The 21,041-nt window shown below is 37.3% G+C and overlaps 3 protein-coding genes, 1 long non-coding RNA gene and 1 pseudogene across 5 annotated transcripts; 3 read left to right on the top strand and 2 right to left on the bottom strand.

Annotated features, from left to right (window-relative positions):
• Positions 1-900: 900 nt before the first annotated feature.
• On the top strand, positions 901-2,577 carry LOC148696019 (uncharacterized). Its single transcript, XR_015964221.1, has 3 exons — positions 901-1,219; positions 1,822-2,093; positions 2,353-2,577. It is a non-coding gene; the product is annotated as an uncharacterized LOC148696019 (long non-coding RNA).
• Positions 2,578-3,043: 466 nt separating this feature from the next.
• LOC137734529 (putative F-box protein At4g17565) lies at positions 3,044-3,616 on the top strand. The gene has a single exon (XM_068473774.2). It carries the CDS (start codon positions 3,044-3,046, stop codon positions 3,614-3,616), a length of 573 nt encoding a protein of 190 aa, XP_068329875.2.
• A 323-nt stretch (positions 3,617-3,939) lies between these two features.
• LOC137734769 (uncharacterized) lies at positions 3,940-7,964 on the top strand. Of its 2 annotated transcripts, none has more exons than XM_068474055.2 (7): positions 3,940-4,263; positions 4,827-4,952; positions 5,054-5,149; positions 5,345-5,479; positions 5,623-5,734; positions 5,963-6,337; positions 6,578-7,964. In XM_068474055.2, the coding sequence occupies exons 1-7, from the start codon at positions 4,180-4,182 to the stop codon at positions 7,741-7,743; spliced, it is 2,094 nt and encodes a 697-aa protein (XP_068330156.1). In that variant the 5' UTR covers positions 3,940-4,179; the 3' UTR covers positions 7,744-7,964. The 2 variants fall into 2 exon arrangements, with proteins under 2 accessions (XP_068330156.1, XP_068330155.1); XM_068474054.2 differs by having other exon boundaries at positions 4,006-4,263; positions 5,963-6,376.
• Positions 7,965-15,750: 7,786 nt separating this feature from the next.
• On the bottom strand, positions 15,751-17,704 carry LOC137734871 (membrane steroid-binding protein 1). The gene is made up of 2 exons (XM_068474180.2): positions 17,310-17,704; positions 15,751-16,426 (listed from the first exon to the last, which is right to left on the bottom strand). The coding sequence occupies exons 1-2, from the start codon at positions 17,612-17,614 to the stop codon at positions 16,081-16,083; spliced, it is 651 nt and encodes a 216-aa protein (XP_068330281.1). The 5' UTR covers positions 17,615-17,704; the 3' UTR covers positions 15,751-16,080.
• Positions 17,705-18,366: 662 nt separating this feature from the next.
• LOC137734530 (F-box/LRR-repeat protein At3g48880 pseudogene) lies at positions 18,367-19,569 on the bottom strand (annotated as a pseudogene).
• Between the last annotated feature and the right edge of the window lie 1,472 nt (positions 19,570-21,041).

Genomic DNA, 21,041 nt, shown 5'->3' on the forward strand with positions numbered 1-21,041 from the left:
CAACAAAGGTTCGAAAACCTTCCTCGACCGAGACTTGGATAGATAATCGGTCGGCCTCGACGCAGTGCTGTTTATCCAAACTGAAGATGCTTCTTGGTCGGCTGATCCTGCGGCAGCAGTGCTGTTTATCCAAACTGAAGGTGCTCGCCGGTTGCTTCCACAGTGCTGTTTATCCAAACTGAAGGTGTGTCGGCAGGAAAAAGAAAAGGAAAAATCTCAAGGTGATTGAGAGGTTTTGCGCAGGGCAATTGTATGCTGAGTTGAAGGTCCTTTTCTGTTGCATGATTTCTTGTATTTATAGTCCCCCATTCCTTGAATCTGACTCCGATTTGGATCGGGAGTCCTTTTCCCAATTCGCCTCTTCCTCGAACAATCCTACTCCTACTGGGATTCTGAATTTTCCTTCTTTTCGGGACTTCATTCCTTGCTGGTCGAGAATCCTAATTGCATCAGGTTTCCTCGACCTTTCTATTTATCCGGATTACCTCTGATGGGATTTGGCCGACCCTGCCAGCTGGCCCGGGCCTTATTATTCGGCCCATAGTATTTATCATCTCCTTGGGCCGAGCACATCCTGCTGCTCGGCCCAGCAATAATATTTCGGGCCCAAACACATATATAATTTTTCTTCCTGACAGATTGAGCAAATCTTCCTACGCATCTTTTGGATTCAGTTTTAGAGAATTTAGTGTCACGGTTAGACTATATACGGTTCAGTGTTATTTGTATGCCATGTCATTGTGTAGTAAAAGATAATAAAAGAAAATTTGACGAGATGTCAAGTTGTCATAAAGGGTGTGATATTCACACATCTCTAACTACTTTTCCCACATCCTTTCTATTTTTTAATACTTAATTGGTATCCTACAATTTAGTCTTCCACGTATACCCTTTCTAATTTTTGACTTTTGAAAGTTGCTTTTTATTTTTTATTTTTTCACTTGGAAAGAACCAACACTCATGATAAACTCCCAGACTTCTCCCCTTCCTTTGTGCCTCCGTTCCCTGTCCTCTTTGCTTCCATTCATACCTTCCACGAAAAGCCAATCTATTACCCTTCTTTATTACTTCTTGTGAAAAACCACAATGGATGACCTGATAATAATAGATGAAGAGCTCCAGATGGACATTGAGTTGCAGAACAAATTAGATATGGCATGCAAGGAGGATGGCATGGAGGAAATTTCAGAATGCATTCCTCCTCTTAACACTTTTGATGGTAAGTTTCTAAAGTATTTTCTCAAATTATTAAGATTGGTTTTGGAATTTAGGGTTTTTGTTCTCCTCTTGCGTTAGGTTTTTATCTCAATTTTTTTTTTTAGGGTTATTTTTTTTTCTTTCCCTAATTTGTGGTTCAAATGTCAATCGAATGAATGAATACTGGTGTAGTTTTAATTTTTTAAGAAGATTTTCAAATCGTGGATCAGAAAATTAAAAATTGATTTGTGTTGGTTTTGGGGAAATTAATTTTCTATTGGAATGCTGTTTGTATTGGTCCCCAATACACTTTAACTTAATGGTAAATTGGTATTAGGTTTAAATGGTTTTACTTAGGCTCCATGACCATATGGAATTATTGGGTGCCTAATCTCAATGTGCAAAAATCGATGTAGAGAGCTGCTTTGTAGCTTAAATTTCGAGTCTGCTGCCAGTAAATACCTACAATGTTAGAGTTAAGTTTGATACATACAATGTTTTGGTGTAAACTTGATATAATGCATACAATGCTTTGGTATAAATTTGATACTTAAATGTCTAGTCCATTGATAAAACCAAAGTATATATTCTACATATATAAATGTGTTTGTCTGTGATATATAGGAAGTCAACCAACGCTTGATGAGCCCGATAAAATGCTCTTCCATTAACTCTTGAGCCTAATGTTAAACCTCACAAAGGTCGTCCAATGGGGTCTAAAAATAGAAAAGAATCAAGCTCTACAAAGTGTGGTCCTTCAAAGTTTGAAATAGTGGAGAAGGCTCAGAAACAAAGGTCGTCCAATGGGGTCTAAAAATAGAAAAGAATCAAGCTCTACAAAGTGTGGTCCTTCAAAGTTTGAAATAGTGGAGAAGGCTCAGAAACGTGCTCGATAGGTATGTCATTTTTTTATATTTATCTTTTAATATTGTCTACTATGGTCATGATTATTTATATATACGTATAACTTAATGTTCATTGTTTATAGGTGTGAGGAGCATAATGATTTGCCAAAGAAACTTTTTGTTAATAATAGCTTAGATGTGTAAAGAACACATGAAAGTACATATATTTTTGTTGATTTTTCCCCATAAAAATACTAATCAAGTTTGTAATTTTCTTTCCTTTTGTTGACATGTTTTTATTTTCCTGTAGGTTGGAGTGCATGGGTTTCATATCTTTTTGGTAACATTGACATCTCCTTTTGAACACAAGATTAAAGGCCAAACATAGTGTAGGCATGATGTGAAAGCTTGTAATGATATCTGATATATTTTTTTGGGGCATGAGGCTACTATTATGGGGATTAAAGTGTATGTGGATTGCTTACTAGTATTTTGTACAATTCATGTAACTTATGCATATATGCTATATCATTAAGTAATCGTTTTATTTTTATTTATATATTGCTGAAGCTTTATTTTTTTATTTTTTATAATAGGTGTTTTATACTTGTTTTGGGATCTCTCAGGTTAGGCAGTGGAACTTAAAGAGTTACAAATGGGCATGTATGGTTGAGTGTTTAAAAAAAAAAAAAAGTTTAAAATAAAATAACAAAAGTATTCTAAAATTCCAAAGGTCAAAAAGTAGGAAGGGTATGTATGGAAGATTAAATTGTAGGATACCAATTAAGTATTAAAAAATAAGAAGAGTATGAGAAAAGTAGTTAGGGGTGTGTGAATATCACACATTCCGAAGAAGCGACTGCGTGGTTCTTCAAAAGGATAGTTAATAGCTGTGAATATGGATTTGGTAGTAACCTATAAATCCGTTTTTAAGGGTGAAAGGGAGACAAAAGAGAGCAGATTCCATCATCGATCTTCCTCCTCTAGCTTGTCCAGATAATATGTCTCCCCGCAGAAAGACTATTTTTGTAAATAAGGCGACACTGTCAGCAGATCCAATCTTGGAGGCCGATAAATGTATCGTCATGGTCATACATGAACGTGAGGGTAATAATCTGGCTTTCTTTAGACTCACCAAAGATACGTCATGGACTTACGTTGTTGATGAAACACTTCGCTCTCTCCAAGATGTTGTTCATGTCGGAAACAAGTTTTATGTTGTCAAAGAAATGGGAACACTTTTTTCCTTTGATATTACTTCCGATCAATCCATCTCTGATAAACAATTGGTTGCTGCCGATACCTTGGAATGTTTCCAGAAGTCCGTAAAGACATATGTTGTGGTTTTAGATGATAACGAACTGTTGATGGTCCAAAGGATGGTTGAATTTGATGATGGTGGTCGTTGGACAAATGAAGCTAGGATCTTTAAATTGAATTTTGATATGTACAAGTGGATTGTGACAGAAACCTTAGGTCACGTTGCTCTATTTTTGGACGATAACTTTTCGATATCTGTCAAGGCTTCGAATTTCTCAGGATGCCTGCCAAATTGCATATACTTCCAATTATAATTTTGATAGTGTCAATAGTTATCCAAAACACCGCTTAAATGATGATTATGACGTGTACGACTCAGCCACTCCTTTAAAACTTTGCTTCATATTATTGTACATCGCGTCAAATGTGTCTTTTACTGATAAAAACAGAGGTGTATTATCGTCTAAAAATTATAACTTCATCAAGCATCAGATTATTGACCGCCGTATTCCAACTTGTTGATCAAAAGCCTCTCCTGAACTAAGGATGAGAATCTTCCTGAGCAAACTTATGATCGTTGAAATTTTATTCAACGGTTATAATTATTATAAATTTAAAAAAATCTTTGTTTATAACCGTTGGATAAAATTTTAACAGTATGATGAGCTTCCTCAAGAGGATCCTCACCCTTAACTCTAGTTAAGGAGAGGATCCTGATCCCCAACTTGTAGCCCTCGCAACACAGTATGGGAAACACGTGGGTCTGAAGACCTTCGAAGCATTTCAGTTTTCAACTTTTTTACTCACAGAGGGAGAGAGAGTGTGTGTGCGCGGCTCATATTCCAGCGGTGGTCGGCGGGGAAGTCATTTTCCAGCGATGGAGGAGCAGAACTCCGAGGACTGGCTCCCAACTGGATGGACAGTGGAGGTCAAGTTTAGAAAAAATGGCAGAAGAGACAAGGTATGGAATTTACACTCCTTTCTATCTTTTAATTAAGTTTATTTATTTACTTCTCCAACCCTAATTAGGAAATTAGTACAGGTGCAAGATCCTTGAGTAATTTCGGGAGTTGGAGTTATAGTTTAGTTTTAATTTAGTTTTCTGTAAGTTGGTAAGAACCAATTTTTGTGCATGTACAAAAGTGGACAGAGAATTGGAAGGTTGGATTGATACGAGCGTTATTCTACTTTAAACTAATTTAAACTGCGCGGAAAGGGATTAGAGCACCTCCGCACAAGTTTGGAAATTTAGTTGTGATGTTGAGGTGTGTATTTCAGATATGAACTTAGAACCAGACATTTCCTAGGTTGTTGAAATTGTGGGTTTTGAGATTAAATTTGACACCTCTGCTGCTGTTTTCGAATGTGTTATAATGTAACTTGCAACTTCATTTGTGGTAACATGAAACTTTAAAACTATTTGAACAAAGTTTGAGACCATTTTTAATTATTGTGGAGAGAGATCTGATTATCTTTTGCGATAGATAATTTAGCAGAGGTGGTTATGTTTTGTGTTTGTTGCAGTATTATTACGAATCCTCAAGTGGGCATAGATTTAGTTCCAGGGCAGAGGTATCTCGATATCTCAGCACCTCCAGTCATGAAGACGAACAGAAAATTAAAGAGACTCTCAAGCGACCTTCAGATGATGTCCGTTTACTCAAACTTATCTTTATTATTTGTGTTTAGATGTTTAATCTTGACAAATTTTACTAATTAAGATATGGAAACTTCTATTTTCAAGCATTTAGATTGTAGTTGAGAAGACTGTAGCAGAAGGACTACCTCCAGGATGGACCAAAGAAATTCGGATTACAAAAAAGGCACGTAAGACTAGGAGAGACACGGTAATGAACGCTCTCTCTCTCTCTCTCTCTCTCTCTGTGTGCTCATGTGAGTGTGTGCGTGTGTGCATGCACAGTATGGCCTTGTTAAGAGTTTCCACGGTCTTTCAGTTTCAAGCTCATTGCACTCATTCACTTTATCATGGGTCATCGCTAAAGTTCACTCCTTTTTTTTACTGATATTCAATCTCTCCGCAGCATTATATAGCTCCTGTAAGTGAAAAAGTATTCTGCTCTATCAGGGATGTGCATCGATATCTTGAAAATGAGGAGCCAGGAAGGTTAATTCTTGAGCTGAGTGGCGATAAGGAATTGGAAGATGACAAAGCCTCTGTAAGTGTACAACAAAAATGCATTGTCTGGAGTTTAAACGCTACTGTACCTGCTATTAATTTAGATTGTTAGGAAAAAGTGTACTTATAGTTTTTCCTTGATATTTTTCCTTGTGTGGATTCTCTGCTGTAACCACGAAACAGGAATTAGACAAACCGAGCTTGAACTTGAATGAGACAATGAAGGATGGAGAGATACTTAATTGTTCATGTAATAGAGAAGGCCCGTCCCTTCCTAAACATACTTCTGATCAGAGTAATGTTCAAACTTCACGTCTTATTTACAATCTCTTGGTATTGCCCTTCATAGATGTATTCCTTACTTTCCACTTTCATGGGATTTGGGACTGAAAATTGACATAAAGTTATTTTCATTTTTGTTTTGATGATTTAGGAAAGTTCATTTGCTTTCCAAGGCCAAACCTTATTCTGAAACACTAAGTTAATAATCTTTTAACTGACATGAACCGGGGACATGCTGCAGGTGAGGCAGGCACTGAATTAGGCAGCTTAAATCCTTCAGAAGCCAAAGGTTCGGAGCAAAATGAACAGGATGGTGATTCTACAAAAAGTGAATGTATTTCAGCTCCTGAAGGTGGAGACCCGCCAGGTAGCCAATGCCTGGAAAGTGGGCTGATAAAAGATGAAAGAAACCGTCCTGGTCTCTGCAAATCAAAGAACAAGAAAGAGCTTATCTTGCCTCGCCGTGCTTCAAAGCGACTAGCAGGAGTTGAAGTTGGTCCAGTTCCAGAACTGAAAACAAGTACTCGAACCCGTCGAGTTGCAATTGAACAGTCAGGGGAGGGAGCACGCCATACAACTGAAGGCCCGTCCCTTCCTGAACACAGTTCTGATCAGAGTAATGTTACAAATTTCACGTCTTGTTTACAATCTCTTGGTATTGTCCTTTCATAGATATATTCCGTATTCTTTCCTCTCGTTTTTGTGTGGGAATGGGATTTGAGACACTGAAAATTGACATGAAGTTATTTTCTTTACACATCATAATGATTTAGGAAGTTCGATTGATTTCCAAAGCCAACTCTGCAACACTAAGTTAGTATTCTTTTATCTGAGATGAACTCGTGACATGTTGCAGGTGAGGTGGGCACTGAATCAGGCAGCTTAAATCCTCCAGAAGCCAAAGGTTCAGACCAAACAGAACAGGACAGTGATTCCACAAAAGGTGAATGTATTTCAGTTGCTGCAGGTGGAGACCTGCCAGGTAAGCAATGCCTGGAAAGTGGGCTGATAAAACATGAAAGGAAAAAGGCCCGTCTTGGCTTTTGCAAATCAAAGAATAAGATAGGGCTTATCTTGCCTCGCCGTGCTTCAAAGCGACTAGCTGGAGTTGAAGTTGGTCCAGTTCCAGAACTGAAAACGAGTACTCGAGCATGTCGAGTTGCAATTAAACAGTCAGGGGAGGGAGTATGCCATACAACTGAAGGTTCTTACCCTGGTGATTTGCTCAGTTGTGCGTCCCAACATCCTGATTATTTTGAGGTTGAGCCAAAAAAGCATATTCAAAATGTGGAACGAGCAATTAATGGTGATGAAAAGCAACGGTGTGCTTCTGTTTTCCCATCGGGGAGCCGAAGTAGCCTAGAAGAGCGTGCAGGAAAACTTGAAACTGATGATAAGGCGGAAGAGAAACCAGGACTTCAACCAGACTTGCCTCTTGAGGATTTCTTCACAGATCCCTGCATTGCATTTGCAATAGAGACTCTCACTGGAATAGGTTTTGACAATTCCAGGAGCAATGGTGAGCATTCTTCAGGGGACCTGGCTACTCCAAAAGGTCATGCTGGGGACGTAGAAACAGACAATAAGAGCAGCGGAAAGCAGGAAAGTGGCAACCTTTTTATACCAGAAGACGGATGGAAAGTTGCAAGGGATGATAACGCTAGACAGAAGTCCGGATCCCCAACTGAGTTGCCTTTTGGGGGTTCATGGCCCGATCCATGCATTGAATTTGCTATTAAAACTCTCACGGGTGCAATCCCAGTAGACTACGATCCGCATATCGAGGAGTACTTTCAGCAGCAACTAAGCTCATCAAAAACTCAAGGAACAAGCGACTTGACCTTGAAAAATGTTGGTTTAGATAACTTCTGCCAAACGGATGATTTGTGCGAGCAATTCTGTCATGCTGAGTTCCCCATGCTTAAGAAACAAGCGCTTTCTGAGCCTCGACTCACCAAGAGTGGAAGTTTACATAGTTCCGATGGATCAGATGTAAACCAAAAGGGGAGGCAGAGACACTGACTTCAACCCTTGTACAGCTTATAGAACACCTTGTAGCAACCTGCTTCCACGCCCTCCTTTCACCCTCCCTCTAACCCTTTTTACTTTTGTTTTAGGAAGAGACCGCATTGGTGAAGCTTTCGCTGTTTGCACCTGTGTGTACGTGTAACACTAGTGTCTGTAACTTTCGTACGATGTATTCATGCTATTTTTCCATTATGTTAGCTAAGTTTGTTCACTAATTATGATTAAGATTTAAGCATATACAGACTCCATTAATAAACCTGAGGCAAAGATCGTCAAGGAGAACAGAAGTTTTTATATGGAGATTGGTTGATATCCCGGAAAATTCGAAGCCAAGACGGATGTTGACTGATTTGCGCCCACGGAGAGAGCCTAGTCTCGGATGCCTTTTGGCTCAACATGTTGCACAAAGGCCGACTGATCATGATCATCGTTCAACACCAACTTATCTACCTTAAAACTCACGGTGATAAACTTTGAGTCGTCAAAAAACAAAATTTGTGTGACTTGGACTGAAACAAACTTGACTTGGTCTGACCTTTTTGTTGCTTGGGTGTTAAGGGCCCAGTGTTCTTGTTGTACTCGGAATTGTTTGATTGTAATTGATAACTGGAGATTTTGGAAGTATAATAGTAAGACTAAAAACGATAATTGAAAACTAAATTCATAGAATCAAAATAAAATGGGTTTTTGAACTTTAATCCTTGAAGAAGATTAAAATTCATAAAAAACTGGTGTTAGATTGGATATTGATTTTAGTCCTCTAATGTGCACTTAATTCAAATTCATATTACAGTTTTGTTTTAATATTTAATAGATATCTTATTTAATATCATTATGTTCAAATTAAAATTTATTATTATACATATTTTAATTCATTAATTTTATTTTACTTCCTCTAATTAGTGTAATTAAACGTTCGTATCATAATATATTTTACTAAATTAGTGTACCGAAATGCCTGTACCTAAATATATTATACTAACCTAGTGTACCGAAATGTTCATACCTAAATATATTGTAATGAATTAGTGACATATAAAAAAATATAGAAAAACATAAGTGTACTGAAAAATCTCTATGAAAATATTTTCTTATATAAGATACTTACCATAATGAGAATTAAAATTTATAATATTTTCATAAAATTTAATTTATGAACACCATAAAATTATAAATAAAACAGAGAGACATTGAATACATATGCTATGCTGACATTAAATAGAGTCCAAGGACTAAAATCAAATTTTAATCTTGTATAAGACATTTTTCTAAACTTTATCTTATTTAAGGATTAAAATCTAGTTTTCTAAAATAAAGAAGACACTTTTGTAGAAAACACGGTTGCATTCAACCATGCAACAAAATTCTTAAAATACCTAGTTATGAGGATGATTTGTTTGTCGAAGGTATTGTTCAGTTCCCTTTTTCATCAGAGCAATTGTGCTCCTTCTTGTTGGCTTCTGTATAGTAGACTTTGTAGTCACTCTTACAAAAATATTTTCCTTCATACTTTGTTCCTTCACACTTTAATCCACATACACTTTATTTTGCAAGAGGTGCCACAACGTCTACTGCACAAAAGGCGACAATGAGGAGCACAATTGCTCCCGTGAAAAAGGTAAAAGAACAAAGCTCTCGACAAACAACTCATCATCTTCTAAGAAATAAGAACCTCCAGCTAGGTATTTAAAGAATTTGTTGCACACTTGCATGCAACCGTGTTTCCTCCGAAGGTGACTTTGTTATTTTGATTCTATAGATTTCGTTTTCACTTGTTGCTTAAACATAGATTTCATAGCTTTGATAGCTCTTACAAGAAATTAAGCAAACAAACGGAAAAAGAAAAATGAAAACAAGAAATTAAGCGAACAAATAGAAAAAAAAAAATAAAATAAAAACAAAGCATAAACCCTTATAACTAGGGCAATGAAATGCAAAAAGACAGCAAATAAGAACAAAGTCAATTGGATAGATATATGTAGGCACATCCAAATGCAAAAGAGACGACTCTTCTTGCAATTCGCATGACTTTGCTAGGTAAGAAATTTCGTAAGGAAGAATAGCAGCCACACAAAAGAGTTTGGTCGGTAAGAAATGTTGTTAGGAAGAATAGCAGCCACACAAAATAGTTTGAATGAAATTAATCATTTGACTAAAAGCACACACTTTTCTTGATTTTGCGGAAGAAACTAAAAAGGCAGCATTTATGCTTATATTGCAAAGATGTATGTATATGGTTTATTTGAAAATGCTTTTAAAATAATTAAAATTGTTTTTTATAACAGTGTTTTTAGAACTAATACTTAAGAAAAATATTGGTGTATCATGAAAAATCACTTGAAGTGCTTCCTGTAAAAACATATAATTGATGTTTCTTGTAAGAAGCACTACAAATCATTTTGGAATCTAAAACATTTTTATCAAAAACACTTTTAATCATTTTAAAAATACTTCCAAACAAGTTCAAACTTAACCAACGAAACACAAGGTTTCTTTGTCAAGGTTTCTTTTCTTGCAACCAACAAATAAATTTAGACAAACATAATGTGGACTCAACACGTCCACTAATGAGTCGCACGTCTGCAAGAAGGATCTTCACCGCAGACCTGCTTCTCGTAGGCAGTCGCCCTTGAGGACCTATAAGTGGCCACCTGACGTGTTTGTAGTTCATTATGTTAGTCTAGATATCGTTCCATCTTAAAAATCATATTACGATATGTGTCGTTACAATTAAACGATAAATGTAAACATTGTAAAACAAAAAAATTTAGATGAAATTAACAAAAGATAAACAAAAAATTTAGGTGTTTTATGTGCATATTTCAGTAATGGCTAAATAGTCAAAATGGTTCATGCGATATGCATACTACATCACTTTAGTCCCTGAAATTGAAAATTAATAGAAATGGTCATTGATATTGTCCACCATCCAACATTTTGGTCCTTCCTTAAAAACTCTTTAGGCAATTTTCAAAGCTTTGTAACTCGATCGTTTCTTGACCAAATTTGACCCATAATATATCAAAATGAAGATACGAAGGTGTGGAACAAGATTATACCTATTTGGAAGCCCAATGGTTACCGGAGATGGGTGTAAAATAGCCTCAAAGTTGACTGATCCGCGAAAAAATTGGAAAACTCACTGGAAAATGCGTAAACTTTAAACGTTCATAACTTCTTCAATACTCAACTAAATCGAGTGATTCAAAAACGAAAAGCATACTTCTTGACGAGACGAAGAGAATGATACCTTTATTGATGGCTAATTCACCATCGTAAAACGGCTTGAAAGTGGCTAACCATTTTTGAGTTAGCCACTTTCAGGTCATTTTCCGGCCAAACCACGGTCAATTAGCCATAAATAAAGACAATATTCTCTTCATCTCGTCGATAAGTATGATTTTTATTTTTAAATCACTTGATTTCGTTGAGTATTGAAGAAGTTATGAATGTTTAAAGTTTACCCAGTTTCCTGCGAATTTTCTAGTTTTTCCACAGACCAGTCAACTTTGAGGCTATTTTCCGGCCATCTCCGGCAATCATTGGGCTTCCAAATAGTTATAATCTTGTTCTAAAATTTCCTATCTTCATTTTGATATATTATAGGTCAAATTTGATTAAGAAAATATTGAGTTACGATGCTTTGAAAATTGCACAAAGAGTTTTTAACGGAATGATCAAAATGATAGATGGTGGACAAACTCAGGGACCATTTCTATTGATTTTCAATCTCAATGACCAAAGTGATGTGTTATGCATATCTCAAAGACCATTTTGGCTATTTAGCCTTCAATAATTTATTCTCAGTGAACTTGGAACTCACGAATTTGTGTTTGTTCGACATAATTCCAAGTTTACAGAGAAGGAATTGTCACAAACCATCTCACTGGCAATTACTGAGCCCAGTTGAAACTTACATGTGGAGCTCGAATGATACATAAACAAAACAAAAACCCTTGTTTCTGTCAAAATCCAAAACTCCAGAATTTCTCTCCCTTCATTTCTTATCATATTGGTGATCTTGATCATAATGTTTGAGTATTTCTTGGTCTGCCTTCATTTTTATCATATTATTTTTAGCCGTTAGATCTTTCACCCAACAATCAAAATTTAACGACTCAAATCCCGGTATGTAAAATACACCTGAACATAAAAGAATTTTCGCTGTTAATCAAGGATGAACCGCCTGTTGGTTTTATGTTTTTTTTTCTTTCTAACTGTTGGTTTTATGTTTAGTTAAACTGAAATGACTGCCTACATATATGGAGTCATGCAATATTCACACACAGAAACTTGCAAGAGGTAGCATATACAAACTAGATAATTTGGCATTAATTTTGCTAAACTCGTGTAATTGACTTCGGTAATAGAAAACTTGGAATGTCATCAACCTATGTACTATACATTATAAATACAAAAAAAATACAAAAGGAATATATTATACAATCCAACTATGAATCAAAACTAGTCCGGTTTATGTATAGTGAATCTCATCTGCCATCAAGTGAAAGCAGATTGGTGCCATCAAGTTAATTGTGAAGCGGATTTGGTCCTCCAGGAACAAGCCTGTGCGAAACTGCATGGATCGGGTTGATCTTGTTCTTCATCGTCGACTCCATAGATTTTAGGAACATAGGAAAATACTTGCTGTATATCAACTTCTGTTCTGTATCTCCGTTAGAAGCTTGAGTAGTAGTAGTTATCGGTCGACAGCTGCAAATTTGAATCACTGCTACCAGAAGAATGACAACTAAAATTGGGATTATGGGCTTTTGAACTTTCATGGTTTGTCTGATAAGAAAAGCAGAAGAGATATGTGGTGGTTTGCAGTGTTGGTGTTTGTCAACAAATCCTTTACACTGCTCTATAAATAAAGGAGCACGTTTATCCACGTTTATCCAATTGACAAAAGTCGACTTTGCAGGAAGTCACTTTCTGCAATGTAATTGTAAGCTGGCCACTTGTAGCTCCTATATATGTTAACAGGCACCGTTGACTTATCCCCCAAGCTACAACTTTGTTTTAAGAAAATAAATTAGATGGAACTGCAAGCATAGCAATCAATCGTTCTATGGTGAAATTTTCCTTCTCTTTTCCTTCGGGAATCGATTGAATTATGCAACTGGTGTAGACCGTAGAATTACATAATCCTTTTTTATTTCCAGAGACATGATGGCTATACTTTGTCTCTAGGAGGAATTTGTGGGACAGATGCGTTAAAAATTTCAATCCATTAGGACTTTTTGTTGTCACGATTGCATTATTTTAAATACAGATGATGAATTTTGACTGCTTTTTCGCGTGAATACGACGTGCAAGACGTGTAATTCATGCATTGCAGCATAAATTTGACAAAAATAAAACGCTTACTTACTGTAACATTGCAGACAAATTCATGGTGTCAGCAAGCAGGTTGCTTATAAAAAATGACACTGAGATAATGAGATTGGTCCATGGAAAAACAAAATCGGTTGACATTTCTGTTTGTTTGCTTATGTATAAGATACGACCTAATCCATTTTTTTTAAAATGTTTATACATTTTCTTAATCAAAATTTGCAGCAATTGACTAAACACGGTTGCATTATTCACGATGTAAGAAAAAAAAATGAGAAGTTTGAAATTACGAGGCCGGCGGTATGAAGTTTGGAATCTTGACCAAACTTGAAGAAATAAAATTGATCATGTAATCTGATGGCGAAAGTGGATCTGTCGATAAACGTCTTGACCTGGTTTTTTCTCAGCTCTTTGACTAAGAACACCGGCAATCAGGTGACTTTGAGATTCATTCATTCATCCATTGTTTTCCAGTCTGTTCTATAGCGCATAATCGAACGATCATCCAAAAATCGAGAAGTGTAGTGATTCAGCGGAGTGGTTCCGCTTTGATTAGTTCCGAAGTTCATCGTGTTGTTCAAACTAAAAACCAACGCATTGGATGTACTCAGCTTAATTTCTGATCTATATATGCACCGAGTATGATGCAAACAAAATCATTAGACATTCAAAAAAAAGGAATCAATTACTTTACATCTTCGATTTACAAAATTATAACACAATAATGCGATAAATTTAACGACTAATTGGTTCGATGAAAGAACAGAAGAGAGAAGAAAGTTTCCTTAAAATCTACAGCAGGAAGCTGATTTTTTGAGCTTTCCTTGTTCTTTCCAAGAACCAAGTGTATGATCTGTAACATAAAATTCACTCAGTTGTGAAGTGGATTTGGTCCTCCGGGGACAGCTTTGTGAGCAACAACATTTATTCCGTTCATCTTCTTGTATCCAAATCCTGCAGAAGAATGAGAACCGGCACCAAGGCGCCGTGCAAAGAGAGACGAAAACTTGACTCTTAGTCTTGATTCCGAATCCTTGCTGCCCTGCCAGGACCAGGTGATGCGCCGGCAACTCGAATCATGAGCTAGTGCTAGAATCACAACAAAGAGCATAATCACAGGAGAGAGTCTACAAATTCTCATGACTCCAAAAACTTAGCTACAAGGCTTGAACCCAAAGGATTAATCTATAAGAAATTAGGCATCCTTTTGAATTGTTTTTTTTTTTTTTTTTATTTGGTAGGAAAAGATGAGGCAGCCACTGGTATGATAGAAGCCAAAACTAACAATCAATCAATCATATATATATTTATGAGAATGCTTGAACACTCATTTTCTAATCATTATTAGGGCTCAAGGAAAAAACCAAATGAAAATAAATAGATAATCCAATGAGAAAAGACAACACATTAAACCAAGAAGCTAAGCATTTGATAGAAGCAAGCTAGCTGATTTGTTTGATGTTGAGATATCGGGAGGGAAACGTATTGTTTTAGTACTGCATAAGAATTTTAACAGTGGTATGAAGAAACAAGATCTGCTTTATAACTAGTTGTACCCAATTATGTGTCCACGTGATAAGAGAAATAGATAACTGCTGAAGCTTGAATCCCCTCGTTATAAAGGCAAGTCAACAAATTGCAGTAGCTAAGGGACCAGGGCATTTAATCAATTGTACACCATTTTATATATAGTACAGTTAAAAGATATGACAATAGTCAGAAACTTCAACTGCCAGCAGTAGACAGTGAAAGGTGATTGTGGTCCAAAAATGAAAGGACTGGGATCCTGGATTGGTAATTTTTGGTTTTCAGTGAGAAAAACAGAGAGTACGAACGTGAAATGCACATCCAGAGCTAGAAAGAAAAGGAGGCAGATTGTCTGCCCTTTGTTTGGTGGCCTTTCCCATCCTGCGGTCACGGTTAAGCCACGTCAACATTTTATATTGATTTTTTTTTTTATAGAGATAATATGACAAAAGGCAATAGAAATATAAAATGTTGACGTGGCTTAACCGTGACCACACAAATAGGAGATGATGAGAAGGGCAGACAATCTGCCTCCGAAAGAAAATGCCTGCACAATGAAAAATCTGAAAAAAAAAAAAGAAAAAAAAAACTGTCCTCAGATTGAAGATCAGAAAAACAACTTTTGATGGAAGTAGCTTATGCTTGCTTCAACAGGGACACCGATTTTCGTGTGCCATGAGAAGTGGAAAACTTGGAAACAGTAGGCACATAACATGTTTCTCCTACCTTGAGACATCGAAATCCATATCTAATCGTGATTGGATTCTATGTTCCAGAGGGATGCGAAAGACGGGACCATGAGATAAAAAGATACTAGGCATATGGTTTCTTATGGGTGGCTTGTCGTGCCGTTAGGGTAATGCGTTGTATGTTCGAGTCGTGGTGCCGGTAGGGTAATGCATTGCCGTGCCGGAAGGAGAGTCTTTCCTCAAAAGGACAAGGTGCTAGAGTGACAACCAACAATCTTAGATTGAATAATCAGTGTCATTGTATGACGTGAAATGTGGGCAGCCCAATTCCTCCGGGCCATAAGCTATTTTGCCAAATGACTCGAACCCTAAAGACATGCTTATCTCTCGAGAAGATATTCGACAGAGCTATCTAACTAGAAAAGCTCTCAAACCGCAAGAGGGCAGATGAACCAAAACATAAGTAGTTTCTAATCTTTTGAAAGAGATGACGGGCTTGGAGCACCCCCACAGAATCTCCCTAGCAAAAGTAATAGGGCAGAATACTAATTTCGTATGTACGAATCATCTAAATATAATTCCTTAACCGCACAAAGGACTCACAGAAGTCGAAGATTGATGATTTATTACACCACAACTTAAGCATCCACGAAAATCTGATTATAACAGGAGTATCCTAGGCTATGAAAGCAGTAACTTATGCTTGCACAAGATTCACCAAATATGCAGCAGCCAAACCCCAGCTTCGATAGTACCTAAATGGTTTTGGGATTTGCAATTACTCTGGTTCAGCTTCAGCACTGGATGAGGTTTCCTCAGATTTAACAGCTGGACTATCGGATGGAATATCTTCAGCAGGCTTAGTAGCTTCTTGATCAGCGGCTGTAGCGGTTTCACCAGTGGATTCTCCTTCAGTTCCCGGAGCTGTGCTCTTAATGGATCCAACCTTGACATACTTGCTCATGAACTTGTATTCCCAATCCTGCAAGGCCTCGAGCTCGAATGGACCAAGACCCGAGATATCACCAGTCAGATCTTTGTCTTCAAAAGACATTTTAGCAAGAGCTCGGCTAGCATCTTTGCCTGCGAACAGAGCATACGGCCCACCAGGTCCATAAAACATCCTGCAATGATGATTCAAAAGTAAATAAATTTGGATCCGTGGAGAGAAGACAACATTAGACAAAGTACTCGTAGTTACGGAACTATTTGTTTCACATCACTTATAATGACATGGATGATTAAGCAAGAGCTCACAAAGTGTATGCTACATTCATGCAAAGCCATCTGATCTCACTCAACAAGTTGTTCTCGGACGAAACACCCTTAACCCTCAAGAGGAACTTCGTTATAAACTATGAAATAACCGTACAAAAACCATTTCCAAAGAAAAGACTAAATGAAAGCATGCACAGAAAGAGCTGGAAAACGTAAAAACTTTGGGTAAGAAACAATTCCAAACACTTCTAATTTGCGACAACAGAACCCTTCATCCCTTAAGCCAACACTCCTCGAAAATACACGATGAGCTTGGAAGATATTACTTTTGATCAATCCCATTGTAAGTAATGAAAATCACATTGTTAATGCTACATTAAGATCAGCCAACATAAAACTTCAAAATTCCATGATCTTAAAAGCTGGAATTATATTATTTCAAACACAATATTCCAGATGTCCAAAGGTTTAACTTTTAAGTGAACCCAATGCCGATGGATTACAAATCCACAAAACATCGAAAATTATGCCGGAATTTTCACAAACCCAGAAGCTAAAATTACAACATAACAAGATAATCAGTAGCTGATGAGATAAAAACAATATACAATTAACAATCCAGAAGCTAAATTATTCATACACTTCGAAGCTAAAACACCCGTTGACCACAAAATTACATGCAAAGATATAACTTTAAGCATAAATATCAAAACCCCAGAAACCAAAAACTAAAACCCAAAATTAAAATTAAAATTAAAATTAATAAAAAAATATATATCCAATTGGTACCTGCCCTGTGACACGTCATAGATCTGACCCTTGATAGCCATGAGCAAAGGCTTCTTGGCATCGGAGCCGTCGTACTGCTTCAATTCGTCTTCGGTGATCTCGCCAAGCTGGACAGGAGGCGGGAGAGGCTGCATCTCCTCCATGTTCCTGTCCAACTGACGGTGGTTGTGGGACGACCCGAACAGCCCCGACGCCACGTGGTAGACGGCCACGAGGAGAGCTAGGATAGTGAAGAAGGTCGCCGGAGAGAGGCCCGTGTAGGCCACGATCGCCTCTTTCAGTGTTTCCCACAGTTGCAGAGCCATTTTTGGGATTTTAGAGAGAGAAAGTGGGATGGGGGAGAGAGAGTGAAAAGGCGATGAGATTTTTATCAACTCGGAGTTAGAAAAAGGTTGGGCGTGACTAAGTAACGTTATTTTGGGTTTTTTTAGTCTTAATTGGTCCCCCTGGTCCCACAACCACCACACCCACCAACTTAACTTTTCCTTCTTTTTTTTTTTTCTTTTTTTTTTTCTGTTTTATTTTCTTTCTTCAATTTTAATTTGTTGTTTAGGACCTTACTTCTAATTTACCTCTCTCAAGTATACTCTTAAGAATAGTTAATTACACTTTTCCCCCTGAAATTTGTGGCATGTAAATATTCGGTCTCTATGTTAAGATATTTGCAAAAGCAGCTTTAATAATCACAAATTGTTACATTATTATTATTATGGTGTAGAGATGGAAATATTACATGGACGCATGCTTTTGATGCACTTCTGACACATGTTCTGTGACTCATTTCATTGAGGCACATTTTGACTCGCTTTAATCGTCTATTGTGAGGTTTAGCTTATTTACTATCTCTTAATGTAGATAATATTGTTTGTTCAAAAAAACAAAACATTAAAAACAAAAATAGAGAATATGGACCAAATTTAATGTATAGCCGCAGCCTGTAGCCTAACACGTGAAAATTGAAAGAATCAATCAAGTTTGGTTTGCTATACCAGAACAAGACTCGACATTATTATATTTTTGTCTATCGCATACAATATAACCCATCTTCTTTGATTAATCAAACTGCAAGTGATTTCACCTCATCTTCTTTCCACAACCCTTCTTCGTATCTATACCACCTCACGATCCCCTCGTCGTTTCTGTTCCTCATGCACATGACGCACGACGAGTCGTCGTCCTGCATGTGCATGCATGTTATAAATCTTCGTAACCTCGAAGCCTTGTGAACAACGGATCGATCAAGCTCTCTAACAATTACAACATCCTGACCGCGCTGAGGGATTTCAGCCAAAACAAGGCAATGCGATACATTGAGAACTTGCAGGTTCTGCAGACCGTCTAGCATCGTGGTTAAAGCTTCCTTCACGAACATTGAGCATCGAAGGCTTAAAACCTTGAGGTTTGGAAGATATTTAACTAGTTCTAAAGCCAAGTTACATGTCGGATTCCTGGCGCCTATCAATTTTAGCTCACTGAAAATTTTGCAGTTGTTTGAAATCGCCTTTAAGAGGAAGAGAAACTCGGTCCATTCTATGTTCCCTATTGTCAGGGATTCAAGGCCTTTCCAACAGCCGATGGCCTTGCGGATACCATTAATCTCTATTTTGTTCCAGGATGGCATGACTAGTCGCTTCAGATTTGGGCACCTGCGATCGAATCAACACAAAAAGTTAGTCATTAAGCCCCCGTTGGAGACTACTTCTTCGGAAAGTGTTCATAATATAAGCCGTTTTGCTATAATTAATTTTGTTAGAAACACGGTGAAGTTAGGCAGGTGCTTCTCTAAAAAGTAGTTTTTGTCAATGGTCGCGATCAAAAAAGTGTTCCTTAGAAAAAAGTCTCGAACAAGTTTCAAATACTTAAGGTACCTTTCAGCGGTGTAGATGAAGAGATCATTGGGAACATATAACTGGAGATTAAAAATCAACGTGGTTATGTTCCTCTGGCTGAGACTCAGAGAAATCTTCAAGGCACGACTCAGTGCCATCTCGGAACGGCTGCAAACATAAACATAAGGTTTATCCAGGGTTTTGATGAAGTGTGATTTCATCGTCGACAAATCAAGTGTGTTCCAAAGCCGAGGATCACACAGCGTCGAACGCCACTTCTTGCAAACGGCACTACAGTTAACCTTTCCTTTGGCGGAAGATGAATCATCAGATTCAGAGGTGTTGTCAAAGCAGTCTAAAATCTTCCACAATATGTCAGCACTCAGGTCTTCCCATCTTCCCAAAGTCATAGGCGAGTTATCGCATGCCATTGTTCCTCGAATTTTCTTTTTCGTTTCTTGATCTTCCATTCAAGCTTTAGTCTTATAATTTTTAATTAATCAGACGGTTAAGTTGTTAATCTGTGTGTTAGCGATATTGTGGGAGCCGGGAAGTTCTTGATGTTGAGTTGTATACGGTCAATTTGTTGGTGGGGGTTAAGATACTTAAGATGAATATTATATATTTATATATAAATATATATTACACATACATACATATATAGAATATTGAACAGAAGCCAAATTCCAATTCCAACGGGAGGAGGAATTAGCTTTCCTGTAACGGTATGTAATTACCAGACCTAACAGAATAGTAAACATAATAACAATAGAAGTATAGAAATAGCTTAACGCACAAGGAACAGTAAGCCCACGACTGATACCAGGCATAGACTATAGGCTTGAGACTTTTTTCGTTTTTCGAACGATAATCCAAATTATAAAAGGAGGAGGATTCGATTTTCGGTGCAGAGAGGTGAGCATAGTGGTCGAGCCAATTGGGCCACGCTTATGTCTACTTAGGCTCATACTTTAGAGTAAAGAAAGAAAAGTAAGCATAGTATGTACATTAACACATATTAGTCAGAAGAAGAAAAACACACACTTCAACAAGTAGTCTTATATGTCTATGGAGAGGAGACGGAGTTTTAATCGTTGACGAGGAAATACAGCCATCAAAGGGGTAAGACGATTATAAAAGCGAGCTATAGTTTCTAACCCACACTAAAAGTTACAGTCTCATTCTCTTGCCGTAATCAACAAGCTAGAGAGCTCACCACATCTTCTTTCCTTAGCCCTTCTTCATACTAATACCACCTCACGAGTCCGTCGTCGTTTTTGGTCCCTTGGCACATCATGCAAGAGTCCTGCATGCATATTAAAAATCTTCGCAACCGAGAGGCCTTCTCGAGAATAAGCGGATCGAGTTCTCTAACCAGTCTCCTAGTTGCAGGAGGCGGAGGGGCTTCAATTAGAAGGCAATGTGAGATGTTGAGAACTTCTAGGTGTTTTAGGCCATCCAAGGTCGTGATCAAATCATCCTCTAAGAGCAACTCCAGCGTTGGAGCCCTCCCCCCAGTCAATGTGCACTATTCAATCCACCTAATGAACAGTAATTGTCCTTAATGAACAGTAATTGTCCTTAATGAACAGTAAATAGCTCTGGCAATAGAATTTGCATCTCCACCGTTACACTTCAATAGCCCTGGCAATAAGTAATAAAATATTAGTATTTTTATTTATTTATAAAATAATACAAAATAATTTTAATTGTAATATCGGATAAGATTTTTAATCGTTCTCGTTGCGCCACGTGTCATTATCCGAAGTATTATTAAATAATACAAAATAATTTTATTTGTAATTTCGGATAAGATTTTTAATCGTTGTCGTTACGCCACTTGTCATAAAATCCGAAAAGACAATTATTGGGGATGGATTTCCGATAAATTTTTTAATCGTAC

The sequence above is a fragment of the Pyrus communis genome, chromosome 7, assembly GCF_041283825.1.
Source record: "Pyrus communis isolate YQ-2024b chromosome 7, ASM4128382v1, whole genome shotgun sequence".
NCBI classification, from domain to species: Eukaryota; Viridiplantae; Streptophyta; class Magnoliopsida; order Rosales; family Rosaceae; genus Pyrus; species Pyrus communis.

Excerpts from the sequence above, each read along its gene's own strand:
- LOC137734529 (XM_068473774.2), top strand. The coding sequence starts at position 3,044 with ATGTCTCCCCGCAGAAAGACTATTTTTGTAAATAAGGCGACACTGTCA.
- LOC137734769 (XM_068474054.2), top strand. The coding sequence starts at position 4,180 with ATGGAGGAGCAGAACTCCGAGGACTGGCTCCCAACTGGATGGACAGTG. Across the intron at positions 5,150-5,344 it reads GTAAGACTAGGAGAGACACG|CATTATATAGCTCCTGTAAG; the intron begins GTAATGAACGCT and ends ATCTCTCCGCAG. Across the intron at positions 5,735-5,962 it reads TAAACATACTTCTGATCAGA|GTGAGGCAGGCACTGAATTA; the intron begins GTAATGTTCAAA and ends GACATGCTGCAG.
- LOC137734871 (XM_068474180.2), bottom strand. The coding sequence starts at position 17,614 with ATGGCTCTGCAACTGTGGGAAACACTGAAAGAGGCGATCGTGGCCTAC. Across the intron at positions 16,427-17,309 it reads TATGACGTGTCACAGGGCAG|GATGTTTTATGGACCTGGTG; the intron begins GTACCAATTGGA and ends TCATCATTGCAG.